This window comes from Lycorma delicatula, chromosome 4 (genome assembly GCF_047948215.1).
Source record: "Lycorma delicatula isolate Av1 chromosome 4, ASM4794821v1, whole genome shotgun sequence".
Classification (NCBI taxonomy): domain Eukaryota; kingdom Metazoa; phylum Arthropoda; class Insecta; order Hemiptera; family Fulgoridae; genus Lycorma; species Lycorma delicatula.
In genome coordinates this window covers 40676707-40694925 of record NC_134458.1, presented here as the reverse complement: position 1 = coordinate 40694925, position 18219 = coordinate 40676707, and the positions used below count along the sequence as shown (strand labels likewise).

At 33.6% G+C, this 18219-nt stretch overlaps 1 protein-coding gene across 1 annotated transcript in view; it reads left to right on the top strand.

Annotated features, from left to right (window-relative positions):
- The window catches only part of LOC142322595 (uncharacterized), a 98804-nt gene that overhangs the window by 58266 nt on the left and 22319 nt on the right, over positions 1–18219 (top strand). The window contains exons 10-13 of the mRNA XM_075361671.1: positions 1145–1339; positions 7920–8060; positions 9713–9824; positions 11691–11830. Of these exons, the coding sequence (XP_075217786.1) occupies positions 1145–1339; positions 7920–8060; positions 9713–9824; positions 11691–11830 (588 nt within the window). The remainder of the gene's footprint in view (positions 1–1144; positions 1340–7919; positions 8061–9712; positions 9825–11690; positions 11831–18219) is intronic.

Below are 18219 nucleotides of genomic sequence, written 5' to 3'. Positions count from 1 at the left end.
ATGTTAAAAATCAGATGGGTGGATAAAGTGACAAATGAAGAGGTATTGCGGCAAATAGATGAAGAAAGAAGCATTTGGAAAAATATAGTTAAAAGAAGAGACAGACTTATAGGCCACATACTAAGGCATCCTGGAATAGTCGCTTTAATATTGGAAGGACAGGTAGAAGGAAAAAATTGTGTAGGCAGGCCACATTTGGAATATGTAAAACAATAGGATGTAGGATGTAGAGGGTATACTGAAATGAAACGACTAGCACTAGATAGGGAATCTTGGAGAGCTGCATCAAACCAGTCAAATGACTGAAGACAAAAAAAAAAAGTAGATATAGTTTAAAGTTATTTCAAACTTATTCATAAAGAAACCTTACTGGTAAGTATCCATGATACTGTGCAACATTTTGACACTATCAAGAGTTGCAATGAAAAATAAAAATGCACATCATGCAAACAGCATGATGTTACACTACACACAAATACAGTTTTTTAACTGCTGGTGTAACAAGACAAGTTGTATGCTACTAGAAAATAATGTGAAATAATAGTACAAACTCTATGTTAATTATAATACAAAGTATAATTATATTAGTGTATTATGATATTAAAAGGAAACAAGCAATAAAGCATATTCCTTCAGTGGTATGAATATCACAAAAACGAAATTTCAGGATTTTTAAAAAAATTAATATTTTGAAATATTTTAAATACTAAGCACAATAAAAAAACAATTTAATTAGTAACCTTCCATGCATAAGATACAAACTATTCTGGCAAAAGAAAATATACAGGAACAGACTAAAATTAATAAAAATTAATTAAAAATGAATAAAAATCATTCTAATACATAATACATTTACCTTAAATCTTTTACATTATTTTTAATGTACTTTGATATTTATCCAATCCTATAGTTTATAGAGAGAGGGTCATAATTTCCAAAATTATTTAATAACAATTTTCTATAAAGACATTCTTTATATTCCAAGGACTTACAAAAATGTTTAAAAATGTCCACAAATTTATTCACTGATAATTACAAAATAATTGTGAATTCCAGACAAGAAGACACCAAATTATAGAAGTAAAAATAAAGTTATTGAATTTATTCTAAACCTGGATATAAATATTTTTTTTTAATTTTTCAGATGATGATGAATGCTTGTTAAAAATTGATAACTGTCAGGTCATTGGACCTGATTTTGTTTGTCGAAACACATTAGGATCATTTCGTTGTGAAAGAAAAAGTAAAGATGACTGCAATGGTAAATGCACTACGAGTAGAGCTATTGTAAAAACATGTCCTAGAGGTTATCAACCGAACTCCAGTGGCCAGTGTGAAGGTATTAAACTTAATGATCTGCAAATAGTTGTGTGCTGAAAATATAGAGATGAAAGAACAAATTTTCATTTGCTCCACTCATTTTAAAGTCTCACACATTTTTATTGGCTCATATTAAAACCTAAATGAATTAATATTCAAATTTATATTACTCCTATTTAAATTTAAATAGGTTAATTTTAAGTAGCATTAGTATATTTTTTTTCTGAGTATAAATTTTCAATTATTTATTTTGCACGGTATTATTATTCACTCAATAGATAGATAAGTTATGTGTGATCAGAGTTGCTATTTTTTTTTATACTTGCAACTTATTACTCTTTGATTACTTAGCAATTTTCATGCTACAAATAGTGTTTTGTAAAAGTTTATTTCATTTTTTATTAGAAAATCAAATTTTTAGATTTTTTGTTCTATGTGATTTGAATACATAATAATGGCCATAACTCCAAGAAAGTGTTCAAATATTTTTTCTCTTTCTAAGAATACCAGTATGACACAACAAAAAATACCTTCTGAGTGTGGTGTTTCTTTTCACCTCAAAGGACAGGCAAATGTGATCATGAAAGAAAACCACTCCAAAACAGGATTGGTTATTAAGGAGAAAAAGTAAACTTCATCCAAAATTATCTGCAGTGACTTAAATCAAGAATTAGCAACCAGTCAACCAGTAGAACAGACTTACAGGGGACTACTGTTAGATGCCAACTTCTTGCAGCTGGATGGAAAGTTCGATGACCAAAAAAAAGGCTCTTGTGGGTCAAAACACATGCTAACTAGACCAAAGAAGACTGGACAAATGTTATGTTTTCCAGCAAGTCACATTTTTATGTTCAGGGGCAAAGGGTTCCATATGTTAGAAAAGCATCAGATGAAAATATATCACTGGTTCATATCCAACAGTTCGATGTTCTCAGAAAAAATGTAGATGGTATGTTGAAAAGTGATGGATATATCAAGATTCTGAAGGAAAGGGTTGAGACACAACTGCAAAACAAATTCCCACAAGGAGTGGGAATTCCCACAATCCAACCAAGTCTTGGAGGGATCCAACCAAGTCTTGGTCTTTTATTTTCCCATGAACTCAGAGGGTCCCCGGTCAGTCATCAAGGGCAGCCCACCTCAGCAAACCACCCTCTCATGAGCAGGGCTGCCCCTGTGAGTCCCAACCTCCAGACTACACCCCATCCTATTCCCTGGCATCACATTCTTTGGTCTTTATAATCCTCTTGACCATGGTAACAACAGTGTCCCATTCACATTTACCCTGTAACATGAACTCAATTGTATTTTCCGGGATCAATCTACACACTCCAAGAGCTTGCCTTACTTCATCCCACCTATAGCACAAGAATATAGAATGTTCAACAGTATCAGTGCCATTACAGTAGCGACATTCAGATGTTGTTCTTCTGCCGAACCAGTGGAGATAGGCTCCAAACTTTTCATGACCAATTAACAGCTGCAAGAGATGGAAACCTATCTCCTTGTGACACCTGTTAACCCACATACCAACCTGGAGGATAAGTCTTTTAGTCCAGCTACCTGTTCTTGACATGTTCCACTGTGTCTGCCACTCTTCCAACATCTGTCTGCGGGCTTCACTTCTTGATACACCACCATGTACTCTCCTCAACATGAGGACACAGAGGCCCACATGGGGCACCCCCACTATCACTTCAACAGCATGTTTAGACACTGTTTTGTATGCGGACACAATATGTATGTTCATTCGCCGCTGCAGTGCTGCTACTTGCTCAAGATTTCTCTTTCTTTCAAAAGCCTCGGTCCAAGCCGGGATTACGTAATATATTATCGACATCACAACCGTTAATATTAACTTCTTCTTTGACAAGCGTGATCCCTGATGGTTGATCATTAGCATACCTAGTTTGCTAATCACTATTTCAGCTTGTTCAGTAACTTTATTCAAGTGTTCAGTATGTAATTTTTTTCTTCCTTTCTTTTTCCTGTTTAGCCAACAGGAATTATCATTCAGGTATTACTTCAGAGGATGATATGTATGAATGTAAATGAAGTGTAGTCTTGTACAGTCTCAGTTCAACCATTCCTCAGATGTGTGATTAATTGAAACCCAACCACCAAAGAACACTGGTATCCATGATCTAGTATTCAAATCCGTATAAAAGTAACTGCCTTTACTACGACTTGAACGCTGGAATTCTCGACTTCCAGATCAGCTGAATTGGAAAGTTGCATTCACCACTAGACCAACCCGGTGGAGTTCAGTATGTAATCTGCTTGTCTGCAACCACAGGCCTAAATATTTAACATCTCTATATGCGGGAATGACAGTATCGCCTATTCTGACCATTATGTCTCAGATTCTCCTTCTACCAGTAAGAGCGATCGTTGAGGACTTCGTTGGCACCAATCTCTTCGTTAGCCGTCTCTGTATTTTATCTATCGCAGCACCGGTGTGATCTTCCAGTTCTTGTTCTGCCCATCCAGCAACTAATAGAGCTAAGTTGTCTGCATAAGCTACGAATTCCACGTCACCTTCGAACTCATCTTCAGGACATCGTCAAATGCTAAGTTCCGCAGGAGTGCCCCAATGACCGACCCCTGTGGAACTGCCCTGAATATTTTCACTGGAATATCTCCTTCTGTACTAACATGCATTCTCCTGTGATGCAAGTTGGAGTTTATGATACTTCTGAGGTAATCACTAAAGTTCTTCTCTCTCAACGCCTCGTAGAGGAAGAAGAACACGAAGAGAAGATAATGGACCAGGAGAGGCTACCGAAAGCGTTCCTGACGTCTAAGAGGACCGCAAGCAGGATCCTCCTGCTCTATCTGCTGACCAGCTGAATACATATTTCAATGCGTCGACCGTAGACCTCCCCTTCACGAAGCCGTACTGTTTAGGTGATAATCCGCCCATCACCTCCAGCTCCACCCATAGTCTTTCAACGATCAACCGTTCAAACAATTTCCCGATTGTGTTCAATAAGCATATGGACCTATATAAGACCCTGTCTTGATCTGTGCCTTTCTTCTTTGGTAATAAGACTAATCGGGCTTCTTTCCAGCAATCTGGAAAACATGTATTCTCAAGACCTAGATTAAACGCATCGAGCACAGTCCAGGGATGCCGAGCCAATATCTCCTTAATTATTTTGCCGGGTACAAAGTCCGGCTCCGGACTCTTATTTGGATGTAACGTATTTACCATACTCTTTAGTTCCTCTACGGTAAACCTCTTGACATGCTCGACCGGAATAACACTCCAATCTGACTCCATAACCGGAAGGAGTTCATCTACCATCTGGGGCGCCACCTCACAGTAGAGGGGGGAACTGGCCTACCGAACCGATCCATTACCATCTTGTGGGCGCCCCCCCAGGGGTCAGCATCAAGTTCAGCAATAAGCCCCTCGCAAGCCTTAAGATTAACATCCCTAATCGCAGCAGTCAATGACCCTCTTGCATTCCGATATTTTTCCCTCATTCTCTCGTCCACCCTTCCGTTTCGTCGCGAGTCTCGTTGCATTCTACTCCTCGCAGCGAGTGCTGCAACTCTCTTTTCTACTCTTTCAGGGGACCACCAATAGACTCGACCTGCCTGGTCCCTCTTGTCCGACGTGTCTACAGGCATTTTGCCAATACTCTGAGAACTTTCCGGAGTTATTTGAGTGTTTCTGTCAACAAACATGTTCGACAACTCATCGGCCACGTCTCTGGCCTCACGCTCCGTGGGCTTCCAGCAGCGGGTTCTGGCATATCCTGGCCGGCTACATTCAACCACGAACGTGATAGCATTATGGTCGGTGGAGAGCTCTTCCTGGCGCACCTGTTAGTCATTAATCATCGATATTATTCTTTCCGATGCCATCGTTACATCTACAATCGAACCTCTCCCCCGACCAATGTATGTAGGGACACGACCCCTGTTGCATGCAACGAGTCCTATCGCCGCGAACATGTAGGCCATGGAATACCCACGTCCTGTCAATACCCTGGCTCCCAATTCACGGCTTTCTGAATTGAGATCCCCCATTAATATGATGGGCTTGCGGCATCTTCTGATGAATTCTTCCAACTCGTCTATAAATACACGGAAGTTTATCGTCCCCGAGTTAGGGGAAATCTGTGCCGATATCAGGTCGTAGTCAGTTAACTTGACAGCCACAAAACCATTGCGTCTGAAGACTTCGATCTGTGCGTACCGACCAGATACATTTAAGAGGCCGCATCCGCATTGCTGTCCACTTCTCAAGTATGGGCGGCCACCCTCCTCACGTTCGGTTCAGAAATCTCTAGGAAGTTTATGTTTTCGGCTACTGCCATCCTCCAGATCAGATCATGCGCTACGGTTTGCGTTAACTCGCATTAGCTTCATCGATCAGCTCGCTTGCAGACCCCACTGTCTGTCCGATGGCCAACAGAATTACATTTCAGGCATTTGAAGAGCTCTGAGCAGTCTCTCTTCTTGTTCATGTAGCTGGTGTAGCCAAATAGATTAAAGCGACAGTCTCTCTTCTTGTGGCCCAGTCCGCCACAGTTGTAACATCTTCCACTACAATCCGGTCCATTGCACTGAAAAGAGGAATACCCCATCTCCCAACATTTAAAACAGTGGGTGTCCGACCGTATCTGAACACTGCATAGAACCCATCCGACACGAACTCTCGTCTCTACGAGTTTCATCGCCGCTCTATGCGTTGTAATAATTGACGGTTTTTGGTGTCGCCGTAATCCGGTCGGACCGAAGATATCGTAAATTCGTCCTGGTCCCCAATCACTTGAGCCACTATACCTCTTATCTCCGCTTCGGTTGTATCACGGTCCAAGTCTTTCAGATGGACCACCGTCCTGCGAGTACCTCTCCGTTTTGATCTATTTGTAGGTCCGCTCTGTCTCGAAGAACTGTTTTTAGGCCTTCCGCGTTTGCGTGTCTCTTGACCCGAATGCATAGTTCGTCATTTCCACCCTTACGCAATGCCAATACTACGCCTGCCTCCCCTCTAGTAACCGACTGTTTTACTGTACGGAGGAGGTCAGCATATGATCTACCCACAGCTTTTACTACTAGTGTGCTACTGTCAGTTACTACCGGCATCGCCAACTTGACCACCGGAATGGTTTCACCTTCCACCTTTGTCGCTGTTTGTGGTAATACCACCTTTATTTTACCAAGCTGTTCTTTTAGTGTATATAGGCCACCAATTCACCATTAAACTCCATTAAATTCCAGTTTAATGGACAACTGTCCATTAAACTGTAGATATATTAGAAACAAGATTGGCCTGAGGAGAGAACTTGTGGAACCCAAAATTTAATAGTAACTGTATGGTTTTAAAAGAAAATATTTTTCAAAAAGTGCAAAATTAAGATGCTACAATATAATATTAAAACCAGAAGGTTTACATGACTCATGTTTAATTCTTCATAATAAAGGTTTAGTAGAAAAAATAGAGAAGTATAAAAGAAAATCTTCCCATCTATAAAAACTGAAGAAAGCTGCAAATTCCACCTGATGAAAAGGCTACATAAACAAACTGAAAAATTCTCTAATACAGTTAAAAGAAAGACTCCAATTTCATAGCCACTTTTACAGATTGAATAATATTAGATTAACAAAGAGAATATTCAACCACTTTGGAAATAAAAAAGTGGAACTAAACTGGTTTGCAAAAACCTATAAAGATTTAGTAGAAAAACAAATGGCCATAGAAGATATTAAAAGTAGAAAAAAATTTAGAAAAATTAGCAAAAACATGAAAGGATTCCAGAACAAATCCCCTCTCAAAAAAGGAGGAGGAAAATGGATATAAGAAAGAAGAAAAAAACACTTATAAGGAAAAATATGAGAAAATTTTAAGAGAAAAAAGAAAGCTAAATAAAAGCTGACAAGTGATTCTTTAGCTGGCCAAAATCAGGAGAAAAAAATATATATATACACACACACATACATACATACATTAACATATTTAAAAATATAAATAAATTTAAAAGAAATTGTATATAATTATGTTCAGCTTTGTTTATATTTATTGGTGTAAATTTTTGAATGAATTTCCTCTACAAACTATTTTCTTTGTTACCTATATTTTCTGGAAACTCTGTTATTAATTTCTTCGTTGTTGTGTAATAATATGGTGTTAATGCACGAAAATATAATTTCCTAATAGCTCTGTAATTAAAATCAATATTCTAACTGCTAAATCCGTTTAATAAAAAGGAATTCCTTCAGAGTGTTTTCAGGTTGCATATATTTAATGAGTCATTAAAAATATTTTTTTTTTTTTAAAGTGCATAAAAGTTATGATTTTATGCAAAGCATAGTTTTTATTTAAAGAAATCTTACTAACATGGAACCCCATATAACATTTTTTTGAAGCTCATCAGTTAAAATAGTACAATAGTTTAACTCTTTTATTACAGAATTTTATAATTTCAGACTGGACCTGAGTGAGACCTACTTATTTCAATTTTACCGTGTGCAATTGTCTTGAACAAATCTTTGAACAAAAAAAAGATCAATAATAAACTAATAAAACAATAATCATCATGCATAATGTTTATTAAAATACATTTAACTTTTTCTTTTGTTTGCAGATGTGAATGAATGTGAGAAAGGACTGGCAAGGTGTGGTCCCAATCAAAGATGCACAAATATTCAAGGGGCGTATATTTGCAGTGCAGTTGTCAACTGTGATGCAGGATTTAGAATTAATGAAGCTAAGACAAAATGTATAGGTAATTTCACCAAAAAATAAAAAAACCATTAAGTACAAAGTAATTTAAACCAATTAAAATAGGTTCATCAGTAGGTGAGATGAAATGTGATTACACTTTTTTAAAGAATTTGAAAACAATTTAAGTTTCAAAAACTATACGGAAAAATGTGTTTCCAGAAAACTTTTTCAGAGCTGATACAAATAACTTACAATAGAATTATTTTATCTAATAACCTTCAGATTTAAAATTTTTATAAATAAAGCCTTTCTAATCAAATATGTTTTTAAATTTTTCTTTGTGTCTCTCAACTTCTTAACTTCTTAGACGAGTCAAAATTCAATAGGTCTTATCAAATTTGTTTTATTTTAAGACATACCATCTGCTATTGTTAGGGTTATAAACTACAACTAAATGTCAACACGTATTTATATAAAACCTATTCATAAAATAAAGGAAACCTGTATATAGAATTTTCTTCTGGAGGAACCATGTTACCAAAAAGAAACTATTGAAGGGGTTATCTATATGTCTAACTTATCATTAATTATTAATAGAATATTACTAGCTTTCATGACACATATGATAAATCTACTTCTTCAGTGTAACCAAGCTAGAAGTTCATTAAACCTGTTTGTGAATGACCAGTTTTTCTTTACTGGAATGATCCTGCATGGGTATGAAATTCAGTTTTCTTTTGCTTTTTTCACTTTGTGTTTTGGCTCTCTACAGGCTTTATCCTTTCATTCTGCCAGTATCAGCTATGGTTTTCTTCTGATTTTGTTAAAATATATATATGAGAAATAATTTTGATCATTTAACTGAATTTTTTTTTTTTTTCAAGCACTATAATTTTTTTTGTAATGTAAAAAAATAATCCGTATTTAAGTTTATAACAGTAAATAGAAAAAATGAAATTAAAAAAAAAAATTATTTCACAGTGGCCAAAGTTGCAAAAAGTATCCCAGTCCACTATTGACACAGATGTACATGTGTGTAGACTATACATATTAACTTGAGAAAAAGGTGAAATAAAATTCCAAAGCAGCTAATAAATTCTCAACTTCTATTTTTACTGATGAGATATTACATTACAACAAAAGTGTAGTTGAAGAATCAGGATTTGGAAACCAAATTGGTTACTCTGAACCGAAACAATAACAAGATGAGGAACTGAGTCAGTGATTTATCTGGATGAAAGAGTAAAACTTTTTTTTTACTTTAATCTAATGAAAGCAGTATCTGTTAATATTGAAAGTTACTAGATACTAAATATTTTTTTTTTTTTAATCTGGACTGCACTATTTAAACATTAAGAAATTAACTAGTTCTTATCGGTTATTTAAAAATAATAATAATAAAATAAAAAAATAGTGTTCAGGTTTGAGATTTCAATTTTTGACGCCTTTTTTTTAATACATTCTGGATTAGTTCAAAGTATTATATTCTCTTTAAACTTCTATTTTCATTTGAAGCTTTCCAAAGATCTAGATTAAAAAAAGAAAAAACTATTTATAATATAAAGTTTATGACTAGGGATATATAGTGTTTATATATTTTAACACTTTTAATTCCGTAAGTATATTTCAAACTTTTAACAACATTTAACCTATACTGAAAAAAAGTTCAATCGATACAAAAATGCAGTGAATGCAGATTTTCTTTTTTTTTAGATATTGATGAATGTGCAGAGCAAAAAAGAATATGTGATCATTTATGTTTTAATATGTGGGGAACTTACCGATGCTCATGCCAACCAGGATATAAACTTCACGATGATAACAGGTTTGTATAACCAACAATTAACATGTTATTTGCCAAATCAATGTAGAAAAATCTCCATAAGGAAAGCCTATATACTATAACTGTTTTATCCGCTTATCTATGCCTGCTTTCATAATTTTTTTAGAATTTGATGCATTAGTAATTATAAAAATAATCATTGTTAATCAGTTATTTTAATCATGACACCTATGAAGTTTATTTTAACACAGTGCATTAATGGCCTGACAAACATCATCTCCTACCAAAGATTTTCAAATAATTTTTTAGACTGAGGAATATAATTTGCTGTTGGATAATAACCTGCGATATCTTTAATTTGTATTTACTCTCGGTAAACTCAAATAAAAATAAAGAATGTAGAAAAAATGTGCGTAAGTGAGGAGATAAATAAACTTCTTCTCCTACTGAAATAATATACTGATTTATGAGCTTGATGAGATGTAAAAGAAGTATATATTAATATTAAAAAATTTCTTAAGTTGTGAATATCACTATATCGAGACACAAATTTGTTTATGTACGCTATAAAATAACAAATAAATACAATTAGAAAAATTACACCTGAAATATGTAATTACTGAACAACCTGGTTAACATTAAGGAGAATTTCAAAAGTGAAATATTAAAAAAATAGTTTTTGTGAAAAAAAATTAAAATAATACGGTCTTTAACAAAAATATTAAAAATCAGGGAAATAATAAAATAATTTCAAACAACAACAAATAGATATTAAAAAACGTTTCTTGAAAATGATAACCACTTTCATTGAACTTCCAGAATTTATCAGAACAATAATAACATTGTTTGGTAACACACTGGTTAAAATTTACTGGGTGTTCTGTTTTTTATTATTATTATTTCTAATTTATGGGCAAACAATGAAGTCCACTGAAAAAATTTTAATAATATAAATTAAAACCAAAGAATTACTGGTGAGCTATTATTTTTATCATGTCTCTGTCGGTGTTGTGATTAAATTATCACTTTTCAAGGAATTTTTATTTTCATAGAGCTTTATGATGTTTAAAAAGCGGGTAAGAATGATTTTTTATTTCCTTCAGATAATAGGAGTTATTTTTTTAATATACTTTTTTTTTAATGTTAATTAAGTTTCAAGGAATTTATACAATACAATTCTAAAATTTTCAATTTTTTTTTAGAGTTTAAAAAAATAACGTGTATTTATTGAAGATTCAAATAAATCATTAACATATTTACCACTGGGCTAATAAAACTTAGTATTACGAGTAAATGAAATATAAACAACCAAAACACAGTAATAGATTAAGTTAAACTTACCATATTAATTCCAGGAATCGATTTTCGTGGAATCCCGCATCTTCAGTTATTAAATTCTATAATTACATTAAAACATATTTATTTATGCTGCCCAGTACTAGACAGCGCAGAATCTGTGTATTCGTCCATAATAAACTTAAAAATTTTCAAAAAACAATTTTAGCAAATTAATAAATCATGAATTAAAATGTTTTAATATAAGTATAAAATTTAATAACTGAAGGTGCGGGATCCCGCGATAATCGATTCTTGGATTTAATATGGTAGTTTAATTTATCTGTTTACTGTGTTTTGGTGATTTATATTTGTTTATAAATAAATATATATATTTATATTTACATTTTGATAATCTGAAGTGGATTTTTGTAACAAAAATGAAAATATAATTTCATCTTCTTTAAAAACTGTTCATCAAAATTAAAATACTAAATGCCCTGAAGTAACTTATTCTAACTCATAGAAGAATTTGTAATCAAAATGAGGAATAAAATACAAAAACGTAAGCTGTAGAAATGAAAATTCATGTAAAATATTTTAAATTGGAAATAAAAGAGAAAATTGTTTCAGAACCTGTATCGATCTTAATGAATGTGAAATATTCAAAGACAGAAGGTTATGTACCGGTTACTGTGTTAATCAGCCTGGATCATACAGCTGCCAGTGTCCACAGGGCTACAATCTCGGCAATGATGGGGCATCATGTCAAGGTAACCCGATTTCAGCTTTTTCATGGATTAGAAAGATAAAATGTAGTTAAAAATAAACTTATTTTTAAGTATATGGAAATCTGCTTCAAAATCTGTTTGAAGCTATTACGTATCTCCTTCACCAATACCGCAGATGGAAGTGTTTTCATGATGTTTGCCGCATGTTACGGGATCCCTTTTATTCTAAACATACTATACAATATATAAAATAAAAACCAAAGCTACTGACAATAAACATTGCTAGCTTATCAGAAAGTTATATTACTAACTACTTTTAAAACTGGAAATAGAATATCGATTCATAATATCGTATGACAGAAACAGAAAATAAACACATAAACCAAAGTCTCAGGAATGTGCAAACTGATCTCTAACGACTGCTCCAAATACTGAGATAAAGAAACAATACATAGATATGCTTTGTTTCGGTATCATTATGGTTTTGCTCAACGGTCATCTCGGATGACGATCTCGACAATTTCAAACCTAGTAAATGTGATTTTGTAATCTCATTGATAAATTTTTCTAAATTTATCAATTTATCGATTGATTATCGTGATTTAAGTAAAAACGAATTATTTTAATAGGAAAATATTAAAAGTAACCGATAATTTAAAAAAAAAATTTAACGTTTTTTGGTTGCGCTCTATGTGATAATCGAATGCTCATCTCGACTTGTTCAGACCTAGAAAACGTTAATGTTAAAATGAGATGCCAATCTCGACATGTTGAGAGCTATTAAATTTGAATTATAAAGGAGCATGTTAAAGTTTCTAAATTTTATCGATTAACTAATTTAAGTAAAAACAAATTATTTTAACAGAGATATATAGAAATTAACCGATTTTTGAAAAAGATCTAAATGCGTTATGGTTATAGTCTTCTCGGATATGGATCTCAACATGTTCAGAGCTAGTAAATGTGAATTTTAAAATATATTGATATCTTTTGAAATTGTTAAAAATATTGAAATTAATCGATTATTTAAAAAGAATTAAATGTTTATGTTTTCGCTCGCTGTTAGTATCGGACGGCGATATCACCATGTTCAGAGAAATTAAATGTGAATCTTAAAATAAGATGTTAACGTTTACAATTTTTATCCTTTCATTATCCTAATTTAATAAAAAAACAAATTATCTTAATAGCAAAGTATTAAAATTAAAGATTATTTCAATCAATTTAAATGTTTTACGATTTTGTTCAATGTTACGATTGGATGCCAACAACTCGACATGTTCAGACCTAGTAATTGTCATGTTAAAGTTTCTAATTTTTATTGATTGTTTATTGTAATTAAAGTAAAAACAAATCATATAATTGCAAAATATTAAAATTAAACACTATTTCAAAAAATGTAAATGTTTTATGGTTTTGTTCATTGTCACTATTCGACGGTGATTTCGATATGTTGTGACCTAGTAAATTTGAATTTTAAAATGTGGTATTGAAGTTTTTTTAATTTTTGTTAATTGATTACCGTAACTGAATTACAAACAAATTATTTCAATTGAAAAAATATTGAAATTAACCGATTATTTAAAAAGAATTTAAATGTTTTATGATTTCGTTCAATTATCTCGAATGCCGATCTCGACATGTTCAGATCTAGCAATAGCGAATTTTAAAATGAAGCGTTATTGTTTCTCATTTTTACCGATTGAAAATGTAATTTTATTAAAAGAAAAGGTTATTTTAATAGGAGAGTATTAAGAGTAACCTACTATTTAAAAATATTTAAATGTTTTATCGTTTCCTCAATGGTAATCTCGCTTAACGATCTCAGATATGTTCAGACCTAGTAAATGTAAATTTTAAAATGTGATGTAGAGATTTTTAATTTGTATCGCTTGATTATCGTAATTTATGTAAAAATAAATTATTTTAATACAGAAATATTTAAATTAACCGATTATTTAAACAAATAATGCATTACCAAAAACAATGTAGAGGCCGTCAAAGTTATCTTAACGTAAACACAACGATGCCCAGTAGAACAACTTGTTGAACGTGTCTTCCCAAATCAGCTGATTTGGAAGTCGAGAGTTCCAGCGGTCAAGTCCTAGTAAAGCCAGTTATTTTTACACGGATTTGAATACTAGATCGTGGATACCGAGGTTCTTTGGGGGTTGGGTTTCAATTAACCACACATCTCAGGAACGGTCGAACTGAGAATGTACAAGACTACACTTCATTTACACTCATACATATCATCCTCATTCATTCTCTGAAGTATTATCTGAACGGTAATTACCGGAAGCTGAACAGGGAAAGAAAGAAAACTAGAACAACTTGTGTGTTTGTTGAGGAGGAAGGCGACCGTCGGTAGCATTCCTGTCTGGTGCTTCGCTTGGTTGTAATAAAATAGTATTGCCTTTCGTTAAAACAGTATTTATCAATATTTCTTTTACAGTGTAAAATGTAGTATTTTCAATACTACTGGTGTATTTTCAGTTAGAATTATAGTGTATAGAATTACGGTGTGTAACCCCTCAACTAAGATCTAATTATAGATTGGGACGAGAAGTGGCTATAAGAAGTCAGACTAAATATATTATAATGAAAGTCTACAAAAAAATTTCAGGAGAAAATCCCGATGTGTTACATTCAAAAATACAAGCTAGCACTGCTGATTTATGTGGCATATCAGTTCACATGGTGCGAAAAATTGTAAATGAAAAAAATTGACTTAGTGAAAATGAAAGTTTCACTACACCAGGAAATCTCGAATAACATTGTTATCTGTTCAACTTTTACATGAAAATATAGAAACACCTCACAACTTTTTTTCTATACTGCAGAATCTTTTTAAAAAATATATATAAAATAAGTAAAAAAATGGCTCTCGATTTAGATACATGGAAATATACTTCCAGAAAATTTTTATGAATTTTCTGTACAGCTCCTTTGTTATTAAGGTTAATTATGATATTGTAGTTCATGGTGTCTCATTCAAAGTAATTAAAAAACCTTTTTAGCATGTATCATCAGGATATGTTTGTCTACTGTTTTTTTTCATTTAATGTGTTGATAAATTTCGTATACTCAAGCACAATTAATTTTTCAGTTTTAGTATATTATACTAAAATATGTGTGAAAATGTTGTTTTCAACCAAAACCATACATGTATGTAGATCTTATTTGTAGACGTGATTTTAAAAGGTTAACTCTAACATAGTTTGGGACACTATGTTTTAATTTTATCTGTGGTTATTTATTATTTACTTTATAACAATGCATATTTGTAGAGTAGAAAAAGTTACCTTAGCACAGCATTGTCATGGAATGCTATATGGGTCAGAGTAAGACTGGGTCTGTGGTGTTACATACCAACAACTGTGCCCACTCAATACACATAGTTGGTGAACGGCAACTAGGCGCGCGGTTGTTTGTTGTTTTCCATGACATTTTCTTTTTGCATATTTTATTTATTCTTTTATTTTTTAAATTCTCAGTTTTATTTTTCAGAAAGGAAAAATAGAATAGTATTGATTGGATAGATTGATTAAATGATGATACTGTATTATTTTGTTTTTTAATAAACTATATTTTAAGTTACGTTTTTTAAATATGGCGCAGTTGGTATATAATATTATTTATACATAAATAAATGAAATAAAACCTTACCAAGAATTCGTCCGCAGTCTCTTTTCTAGTTATTATATATATATAAAAAAAAATTAATAATAATACGTTAGAAATCGATATATATAGAAAACCAACACAACATAACACTATAATGCAAGCTAATTCATCTCATCCATGGAGTAAAAAAATGGCAGCTTTTAATTCTTTAATCCATAGAGCTATTAAATATCTCAGACACACAATTTAAAACGTTTTTCATTTTTGGAGGGCAAACAATGTCTACGCGTTATCATCGCCCGGAATTTTTTTTAAATAAAAAAATAAAGGAAAAGAAGACTAGTGTAAAAAATAAAATAAAAAAAAACTTATAACTAATATCACAACTAAAATCTAAAATAAAATTAAAAGTAATAGAATTTAACAAAGTCCGAGATGGGTGTAAAGGGCCCATTCTCGGATAACAGAAACACTGAAAAACTAACATAAAAACTCTAATAGAAAACTTATAACTAATATCATAAAAGACTTACAACTAGTATCACTAAACCCTTAATATCACAGTCGGAGTCTTAAAAATACAATAAATTTATTTAAAAGAAACAAAAAATAAAAATAACAAAGACTACATAAAATTTAATAAAGTCCGACAGGGAGTGTAAAAGGTTCCCGTCTCGGATAACAGAATCAAAAGCTAACACAGGACCACAAAGATTTAAAACAAAAACGAACTCATCAAAAACTCTTCCGATACCAAACATATATGCAACACTATCAAATTTTATGTATAGAATCAACAGTACGCAAAAATAGAAACATCCGGTCTAAAACTTCATTATTATTGCCCAAGACTCCACGGATGTTTCTGGGCAGTTTAAATTTACGACGCAACGCCGCATAACATATGCAATCCACAAGTATGTGGCGCACAGTCATGCGGCAGTTGCATCGTGCCCATAGGGGTGTGTGTCCTGCTGACATCAGGTATTCGTGTGTGACTCTCGTATGTCCTAATCGCAATCGACAGAGGACCACTTCCTTGCGACGAGGTTTTCTGCATGAGGAGTCCGATGGCAACACAGAATCTTTAATGGGCCGCAGTTTGTTATCAACGGTAGCCGTCACCTTGCCGCTTTGCTCGAAGAGACTGTTTTATATAATTAATAAAGTCAGAAGTAACAACACGAGTGATGAAAGGAGGTTGGTTGCATTCGTCTTTGGCAGCGGAATCTGCATGTTCATTACCCGGAATCCCCACGCGGCTAGGAATCCAGCAGAAACTTACTTGTGTGTTGCGATTATTCAACTCAGCGATTGCGTTGTAGATTTCAACGACAACAGGATGTCTGGAATAAAAGTTAAAAGTTTTCTAAAGATGGAGAGCACTACACGAGTCACTGCAAATAAGGATATTTCGGTACTTAGGGTTAATGATATTTAGAGCCTTATTTATAGCATATAACAGCATAGTATAGTTCAGGAGTAAACACACTCGTAATACCAGTTAGACCAAACATATAAGTTCTATAATTAACAACAAACGCGCAACCAACGGTATCATTCTGTTTCGATCCATCAGTGTGTACCACCACGTCTGGGTTCATCTTGGAGGGAACACACTGAAACATTTGCTGGAAGACAGTAGGTAGTGTAGATTGTTTATTGTATATCGTAAGGTCAAACACAAAATTTATAAGGTTTATTCCCCACGGAGGAAATGAGCACGTATACATTGGAAAGAATGAAGGTGTGTCAACATTTATATGGTGGAGTAGACGTTGGATACGGACACCTACAGGTGCAGTACAACGTGGATGGTCCTCATACCTTCCTAAATTAGGATTCCTAAGGACTGAGTCAAAAACCGGGTGATTTGGTTGTCCTGTGAGACGGGCAAAATAAGATGCTAAAAGCTGGTCCCGTCTATCTCAAAGCGATGACTCACCACAGTCTACAAGTAAGCTTGCGACAGAGTTTGATTGATCTAAATGCACCTGTGGCAAGCCGAAGGAAACCATGATGTACAGCAGCCAACATTTTAAGCACAGTATGACGAGCTGAAGAGTAGGCGACCCAACCATAATCTAAACGGAAACAAACTAAAGAATAATAAAAACGTATCATACATGACCGATCGGCTCTCCAATTGATGTTACTAAGGACTCGCATCATATCTAAAAGTTTGGAATATTTTGTTTTTAATTCTTTGATATATTTGACCCAAGTAAGACAGCTATCAAAAAATAAACCTACATAATTGGGGAGAGATAGCAATAAGCTCTCCGTTCAGAAAAACGTGCGGAATGGAAGAGTTCCGCAGCCGAGAAAAGACTACACATTTTGTTTTCTCAGGTGAAAAGGTGAAGCCGGTAACCCTGAAAGCTTCAAGGTGAGATATAGTGTTCTGTAGTAGTCTCTCTGCTGTGGGTGTTGAACCCATTGTAAATAACAAAATCGTCAACAAATAAAGAACATCAGACAGGTGGTTGCATAGATTTGGTAATGCTGATTATGGCTACAAAAAATAAGGCGGCACTTAATACACTATCTTGAGGCACTCCGTTCTCTAAGATGCGCTACCTGAAAAAGAATCGTCCACATGAATAGGTATGTTTGGTGATTTAAGAAACCCCGAATAAAAGCAAGCATACTGCCCTTGATTCCCCATTCATTGAGGGTGTTTAGAATACCACGTCGCCAGGCCGTGTCGTACGCCTTTTTGATATCAAAAAAGATAACGACGAGGTGCTGGCGAAGTAGAAAAGCGTTTTGTATGGCTGTTTCCATTGACACTAAATGATCAA